Genomic DNA, 8,137 nt, shown 5'->3' on the forward strand with positions numbered 1-8,137 from the left:
AGGACTATAATTAATAAATAATTTATATATTTAATTTAAATAAATATAAATAAATTATTTTCGCAGATTAGGGACTTCCGTTTCCGGAGTGAGTGGAGAAAGCGTGAATTTTGTGAAGTCGTGAGGTAGGAAAGTGCAGGGAGTGGAAAGGGAAATGGTTGGAAAGAAGCGGAATGAGGTTAGGGATCCCTGTCGACAGGAGAAAGCGAGCGTTAGGGAGAGGGGTGAAAGGAAGGGGGGAGATAGATAGGTGGGAGAGGGAGGAGCGGGGATAGGAAAGTAGGGACGGTGGCGACATCGGACGGTAGCAGGGTGAGACGAGTAGAGAGAGGAAGATAGCTTACCGGCGACAGTAGAGAAGGGAGTAGACTAGAGAGCGAGGTCGAGCAGGTTGGAAACGGAGAAAGGAAGAGGGTTAGGAAACGAGAGGTTGGAGAGGAGGTTGAAGGGGCAGGTGGAGCGGAGAAAAAGGGAAAAGTGAAGTAGAAGGAAGGAGAGGAAGAAAAGGAAAAGAGGAGTATGGAAAGAAGGGAGGAAAAAGCGGAGAGGGGAGATGAAGAGGCGAAGAAAAGGGGCAGGAAGACGAACGCGGAAATGTTGATTAGGGAGAGGGGAGACTTGGGAGGGAGCTATGGGGACCTGACCGAGCTCTGGAAAAGGAAAAGGCAGATGGCGGAGGAGGAAGAGCAGGTGTGGCGCCTTGCCACATAGCGAGAAAAATTCCCTACGCGTAGCATCTAGTCTTATAGTTATATTAGTATAGTTAGTTTTAAGCGCGCTAGTTTGTAAGCTTAGTTTTTAAGAACACGCGAACGTGCGTACTTCTTCTCTTCCTTTCCTCGCTTGTACCTGAAGCTACAAAGAGCCACGCCGTTAGTGACCTGTGCAATTTAAGACTTAAAAGATAGAACCAAAGAATAAAACGTACAACATTTGTGTGAGCAAAGTAAATGTGTTTTAATTAAATCAGTCTCTCCCAGCTTGACCACGCCGGGTCGCTACACAGGTGGAGCAGGAGGAGGAGTGGATGTTTAGGAAAAGCAAAAGGGTGGTGAGATCGCCGGAGGGTAAGGTTGGGGGGGAAGGGAACGTGGAGGAATTGTTGAGAGAATGGAGGGAATGGCGGAAAGAAACGAGAAAGGACATGGGAGAGCTAAAAGAGAGGATGGCGGCGGTGGGAGCGGAGGTTGGAAAGTTAAGGGAGGACATGAGAAGAGGAGAGGAAAGATGGAGGAAAGAGAAAGAGAGGATGGAGGAAAGGTTAGGAGAGGCGGAAGGAAAGCTGAGAGAGTTAGAGGGGGCGAGGAGGAGGATGGAGGAGATGTCAAAGAGCGTAGTGAATTTGGAAAAGGAGAGAGGAAGAGAGGGAGGAGAGACGAAGGGAGGACGGAGTGAGGTGGGATGGGAAGAGGGGATGGAAAAGAGGCTGAAGGAGACAGAGAACAAGTTAGAGAAAAAGGAAAAGGAGGTAAAAAGAAACGGAGAAAAGAGGCGGAGGGAACAGCAGAGCAGGTAGTGGAAAGGCTGATGGCAAGGATCAGAGTGAAGGGAGGGATAGAAGGAGCAAGGGAGTTGAGGAGAGTTGGGGAGTGGGGAAGGGGGAAGGGGGAGGATGATAGAAATAAGGCTGGAGAGTGCAGGGAAGAAAGACGAAGTGATGAGAAACAAGTGGAAGTTGCGGGGGAGGAAGGAGAGAGTAGAAGAGGACTTAACTTGGGAGGAGAGAAGGATTCAATGGAAGCTGTGAAGGATAGGAGAGGAGGAAAGGGAGACAGGTGAGGGTGGGGCTGGGGAGGATCATGGTGGAGGGAAAAGTGTGGGTGTGGGACGGGGAGCGGGAGACAGTGAGGGGCAGATGGGGGAGAGAATGGCCGGAGGAGAGGAGAGTTGGGGAGCAACGGGCAGGGGGGGAAGAGGGGAAGGGAGTGAGAATAGTCGGGGGTGAGGAAGTGGAGAGGAATGCAAAAAACGAGGCGGACAGAGGGGGAGAAGAGGCAGCAGGAAGGAAGAGGGGAGAGGCGATGGGGGCAGTTGGAGAATAGGTTTCTGGATATTATATAATAAATAAAGAATTTTGGAAGGAGATAGGAGAATGGAAGGTGATACCGCTGATTGAGACCTGGCTGGAGGAGAAGAGATGGGGAACAATAGCGAACAGGCTGCCGAAGGGATACAGATGGAGTAAGCAGTGGGCGAAGAGAATGAACAAGAAAAGAAGGGCAATAGGGGGGATGTTAATGGGGGTGAGAGAGGAGATGGCGAAGGAGGAAAAGGTAGAAGAAAAAGAAGTGGAGGGGTTGATGGCAAGAGAAGTAAGAGCGGGAGAGGGGGGTGGAGGGTGGTAGCGGTGTATGTAAATCGGGACATGGACAGGAAGCAGGAGGAACTGAGAGGATGGATGGAGACGCGGACAGGGGAGGAGAGGGTAATCATACGGGACGATTTTAACGCGAGGATAGGGAGGGAAGGAGGGAAAGTAAGGGGGCCGGAAGAAGAAGGGGAGAGAAGATCCAAAAATATAGTAAGGTGAACAGCGAGGGAAGGAAATTGATCAAATTGGTAGAGGAGGTAGGATGGGGGATTTTGAATGTAGATGTTGAGGGGGACGAGGAGGGGGAATTCACATACAGGTGGGATAGCGGAGACCGTAACAGATTATGCGATAATGGAGTAGAATACGAGAGTGGAGATAGAAAGGATGGAGGTGGGGGAAAGGATAGAATCTGACCACCACCCACTGATAGTGACGGTTAGAAGCGGTAAGGGGGTGAGGAGAAAGGAGGAGAAAAGAGAGAAAAATGTAGGGAGTGGATGCTGGTCGCAAAAGATGAAGGAGGTATTAAAAAAGGGGATGGCAGGGAAGAGAGTGGAGGGAGAGGGGATACAGGAGATGGTGAAAGAGGCGGTGGAGATAATAAAGGAAGAAATGCGGAGGAGCGAGATGGGAGGAGGATGGGAGGGAGGAAAGAGGAGGGAGACGTGGTGGGACGAGGAATGCAGGGTGAAGAAAGCGGAGGTGAGAGCGAAGTTACGGAAATAGAGAAAGAGGGGGGACAGGAGAAGAATACAGAAAGGAAAGGAAAGGGTACAAAGAATTGTGCGAGAGGAAAAAAGAGAAGGAACGGGAGAGGCAAATACTTAGACTATTACGAACGTGGAGGGAATACTTAGACTATTAGGGGGTGTAGGGAGGAGGGTGAGATTGGGGGTACGGGAAGGGAGAAGAGGGGAGGAAGAGGAGTTAATATTGGAGGAGGCAAGAGAGGCGGTGAGGAGGTTGAAAGAGGGAAAGGCAATGGGGGTGGATGATGTACCGAATGAAGTATAAAAATTTGGAGCAGAAAGGACTGGGAAATCTGTAGGAGAGTGTGGAGAGGGGAGGGATGGCCGGAGGCGTGGAAGGAAGGGATAATAGTGCCGATCGTGAAGAAGGGAATGGGGTTAAGAGTAGAGGAATATAGGGGAGTTACACTGATGCTGACACTGTACAAGGTGTACGCATCGGTGCTGGCTACGAGACTGGAGAAGGAAGTGGAGGAGAAAGGAATAATATCGGGGAATGAGGCCGGTTTTAGGAGAAGGATGGGCACAATAGACAATATTTCTGCCCTGAATTATGTGGTGAACGACAGAATAAGAAGAGAAACAAGGAAAATGGTGGCGATGTTTGTGGACTTGAAGGCAGCATTTGACACGGTAGACAGGGCAGTCTTAGGGGAGGCATTAGGAAAGAGAGGAGTAAGGGAGGGACTGAGGGACAGAGTAATGGAAGTATACGAGGAAACGGTGAGTAGGATCAGGGTTAAGAACGGGTTAGGGTTAGTGAAGGCCTTTTGGACCCATGGACCTGCCTGGCGGTTTGTCAGGTGGGAGGGGAGAGAACCCCGACGTGGCGCGTCTCCAGGTGACGGGTAGGGGAAGGCTCGCTGCACCGGTGGCCCGGCCTTCGGGCCGGACCTTCGGTGCAGAGGGTAGGAGGGAAATAAAATACCTCCCGCGGACCAAACACACACATACCGTAGCCCTCTGGTCATGTCTCGCAGGAGCGGGGGGCTTGCCTTAACCGGCTGGCCCGCGAGGAGTAAACCTCTATAAAAAATCCCTAGCCTCAAGCTGCGGTACGTGGCGAGGTGGCGCGTCTCGGTGGATGCACCGAGGCATGGCAGGCGGGTTAGTCTCTAGCGGCCAACCCCTGGGTACCTCCCAACCCCCAGATGGTATTAGGGTTCCCCAGGCAGGAGCGGCTCTGTCTGGGGTGACTCCACGGGACTTATCGGAGTGTCCGTGGCTAACGTGTGTCGGCTGGGAAATGGCCGCCCACAGGTGTCGACGTCGGTGCCACAGCCAGTAGACCGCCCATGATCTACCTCGATGCGTCATAGCACGGTGACGCATGGTCATGGCCAGCGTGAGTCGAGAACTGTGGATTTCCACGTCCTTCTCTTTCCCCGTGGCCTGCGTGAGCCACCCTGCCGGCCGCCTGCGAACCTATTGGCTTGACCGCCCACAAGTGCGGCTCACAGGCATAAGCCGCTGTCAGTAGACCGCCCACGAGTTTCACCCCCTCGTGGCCTGCGTGAGTCGAAAGCGATGGCCTCCTGTGTTCAGCGTCTGATGCGTGCACGAGACGGGCACTTGGCCGCTTGTGCGAGAATGCTGCTAATTGTCCTCCCGCAGGTGTAGATCGCGGCGTTGCTGTCAGTAGACCGCCCATGGGTGGCGTACGCGCCCCGCCGAGGTCGATCCTTACCGGCGGGTGCGCGTGACGAGTCACGCCTCCTAATGGCTTGCGTGAGTCCTGCGCAGCAATAGGCGTCGTGACCTCTTGTGACTGCGCCTGCGGGAGGCAAGCGGCTAGTTCGCCCGTGGAAGCTCTTTGAGCGACCTTGGCCTGTGCGAGGCTACCATCGACCGCCCATGGACTAGGAACAGGCCCATTTTTCCCGACTATCGACCGCCCATGATGCGTTGATCATGGCCTGCGGAGTCGATAGTTGGGGCCTGCGTCCGACACCCATGGCCTGCGTGAGTCTGGCGGTCGCTCGCCTGCGGAACTTCGAGAAGGGGGAGATGTTAAACCCCAACCCGTTGGCGGGTGGCGGATAGGGGAAAGCTTGCAACGCCAAGTAGGAGGGCTGAGGCCCTTCCGCGGACCAAAACACAACCGGCCATCGAACGATTCTCGATTGGGAAGGGGCCGGTCGCAGGGGCTCGATCCTGGCCTGCGGTTTTCGGGAACGATTTTACCGAGAACAATGTGGGCCTGGGTCTGAGCACACGAATACGAAGCTCGTCTGGTCTCGCCAGAGTGCCGATGTGAGACGGTTATCCGTAGGCGGCCGGTCGCGGTATGTCTGATCCTCGGGTCTGACTGCCGTGGTGAGCGGTCGAACGAATTGCCACCCAAAGTCGCTACGCGGCCGAATATGGTATGTCCGGTGGTATGCACGTTCGTGTAGCGCCGAAGATTGAATCTCACGTCGAAGCTGCCTTTTCTGCCGGAAGGCAGCATATCGAACGAACATCGAAACACAGCCGGCCTTCGAACGATTCTCGACGGAGGAAAGGCCGGTTGTCGGGACTCGGCCCTTGAAGAGCTATTGCTGGGCCTCCGAATCTCAGTAATATCTTGCCGAGATCTATGTGAGGCCCGGGCTGGAGTTGACCCAGAAAAATGACGCTCGTCCGGTTGCCAGGTGACTGCGGTGGAACGGCCACTAGGGCTGACCGGCCGTCGCGATGTAAGTCTGACTGCAGCGGTGACGGCCCTGGGCGACTGGCTGCGGCGTGTTGTGGCGTTCGCGCTCCACCGCCGTGGAGAGTTGTCATATCGAACGAGCACTTATCCAATGCTGCTTGCGGCAGAGGGTGATGTGGCCGGTGGCGTGCCCGCAGACGTGCGGGTGCCACCGAGGACGATTCCTCGATTTTGAAGCTGCCTCCTGCGGGAAGGCAGCAATCGAACGAGAGTGGGTATCGTCGGCCCCGATCACATGCGCAGGCGGTGGAAACACTGTGGAGGGTGGGGCCTTGTCGGCTGCGGCCGGGACGGGGCCTGTACTGCTGTAGGCCCAGCGCGAGGAGCTGGAGCTTACAGCTGAACGGGAGGTCCGGGATCCGACAGTTCAACCGTCAGTTACCCGGAGTAAAGAGCGTTTGCCCTCAGAGTCGGAGCTGAGGGAAGACACGATGTAGTGTCCCACCGCCGACATTACCTCCAGAATTCTGGAGGAAATGAAGGTGGTGGAGTAGGTCTCGGACAGGAGCAAGTAGCTCAAGGGAGGTTTTGTCCGAGACCTTCGCCTGGCCGCCCGTACTACAAGGGCGGCTGCGGTGGAGGTCGCGATGAGGGCCGTTACAACGGGCTCCTCCGCCTACCTCGAGAGTTGCTGTCCTCCGCGAGCAGGTGGCCGAGCTTAAAAAGCAGGTCGAGGCGCTGACCGCAGAGGTGGTGCGGCTGAAAGCCGCCCCGAGGGTTTTCCCCGCTCCCACTCCATCGAGGAGTGGGGACATGGGCCCGCTCCCACCGCTGGCAGGGGAAGTTTTACTCCCCCGGTGAACGAGGGCGAAGCCCAGGGTGGTGAAAGTAGAGGACGCCGAGGATCCCCTCCTACAAAAAATCGGCGTCCTCATTGACGGTCGGCTCTCCGCCTTCAGAGAGGAGCTACGTCTCCAAGCGCGAGAGCTACGCCCGCCCTCGGAGGGCAAGGCTAAACCTTCGGGTTCCGTCTCCGTCTCACATCACCTGCTCATTGTTAAAATATTTTTAAACAATTGACAAATGCTGTTTAAATAATGAACTGTGCTCAATAAACAATAACTGTGAGAAAAATATATATATGTTATAAAAAAAATATGGTCGGTGACAAGACGCGAACCTACCACAAAAAAGTACGCAGCGATTACTGTTCTCGAGTCTTCGCCACTACGCTGCCGCCGCCGTTGGAAACGTGTCTTCCGTATCTGTACTTGAACATGAGATATATATAGTTCTTGATTTTTTTCACATTGACGCACCAATCCTAAAAATCTTAAAAAATTCATGAACAATCCTCGCGCCAATACGCATCTACCATAAAAATATAAATCTAGTCGTCTCAAGATTTCTATGTGCAAAAATTATTTGTAACATTCTTTTATTTTTCACGGCTACATTTTGCAAGGGAAAAATCTGAAAAAATTCTCGAACTCTGCTACGAACATGTCAGAATTTTCTCAGATTTTTCGCGAGGCGCTAAATAAGGGAAAACCTCAAAAAACTGATTTTTCGAATTTTCCCGATTACTACCCCCCTGGTTGAGATATAGGGTTGAAAATTGGAGTGAATGTTTCTTTTTTGATAAGCTGTCGAATGACGCAAACGGCGTTTCATTCGACTCAAGGGCACATTTGACCCCCTTATCCAGTTAGGCCCTTTCGGGATGGAAGAAATGTCTTCTTCTTTTATTTTCTCACTCTTATCTTTATTTAAATCAGATGATTCTATAAATTTAAGCTTATGATCTTTACTTCTTTTCGCTGTCTCTATTAGTTCGCTTACTTGCTGCGTCACACTGGCTGACTTTCCTCTTTCGTTGGCCAAGATGGCTTTGTCTAGATCGTCGATATTGGATTTCTTTCTCAGATCAGATGGACTGATACTTTTTTCTATCTTTCTCATTCTAGAATGATTAACAAAATCTCCTGAACCTGCTGTACACTGGCTGATTGCAGCGCCATCTGAATCATTGCTCGTTATACTTTGAAACTCCATATCTTATTGATAATAAAACAGACTATGGCCGGTATTCACAGTCCGTGCTCAAGCAATTGCTTGAGCAATTGCTTGACCAAGTTCGCCTTATTCGAATAAGGTGGCCTCAAGACCTCATGTATTCACAGTCCGAACTTAAGGTTTGCTTATTCGAAAAGCGACATCTGAAGGCTTGCTTATTCGAAGCAAATGCTTGAGCAAATGCTTATTTCCCTTCGGCAATCTCCGGAAAGTTTCCAGTGTATCAGCCAATGAGGAATGGTTTCGCGGATGCAGCTTTTCGATTTATGATTTCGAAACACTGATGAAACGCTGCGCAAAGGGAAAGCTGATTACGATTTCTTTCAAAGTATACAATGCATTCTCGAAGGATCTACTTATATT

General features: G+C 52.3%; 2 protein-coding genes across 2 annotated transcripts in view; both read left to right on the forward strand.

Moving 5' to 3' along the window:
- Positions 1 to 519: 519 nt before the first annotated feature.
- LOC108623439 (golgin subfamily A member 6-like protein 22) lies at positions 520 to 3,040 on the forward strand. The gene is made up of 4 exons (XM_018021950.1): positions 520 to 690; positions 1,007 to 1,468; positions 2,082 to 2,312; positions 2,675 to 3,040. Exons 1-4 carry the CDS (start codon positions 520 to 522, stop codon positions 3,038 to 3,040), a joined length of 1,230 nt encoding a protein of 409 aa, XP_017877439.1.
- A 4,829-nt stretch (positions 3,041 to 7,869) lies between these two features.
- LOC113464143 (uncharacterized) overlaps positions 7,870 to 8,137 on the forward strand; it is a 1,352-nt gene continuing 1,084 nt past the window's right edge. Inside the window, exon 1 of the mRNA XM_026812262.1 lies at positions 7,870 to 7,893. Coding sequence (XP_026668063.1) covers positions 7,870 to 7,893 — 24 coding nt within the window. The remainder of the gene's footprint in view (positions 7,894 to 8,137) is intronic.

The sequence above is a fragment of the Ceratina calcarata genome, unplaced genomic scaffold (genome assembly GCF_001652005.2).
Source record: "Ceratina calcarata isolate Rehan_Ccalc_2016 unplaced genomic scaffold, ASM165200v1 scaffold268.2, whole genome shotgun sequence".
Lineage (NCBI taxonomy): Eukaryota > Metazoa > Arthropoda > Insecta > Hymenoptera > Apidae > Ceratina > Ceratina calcarata.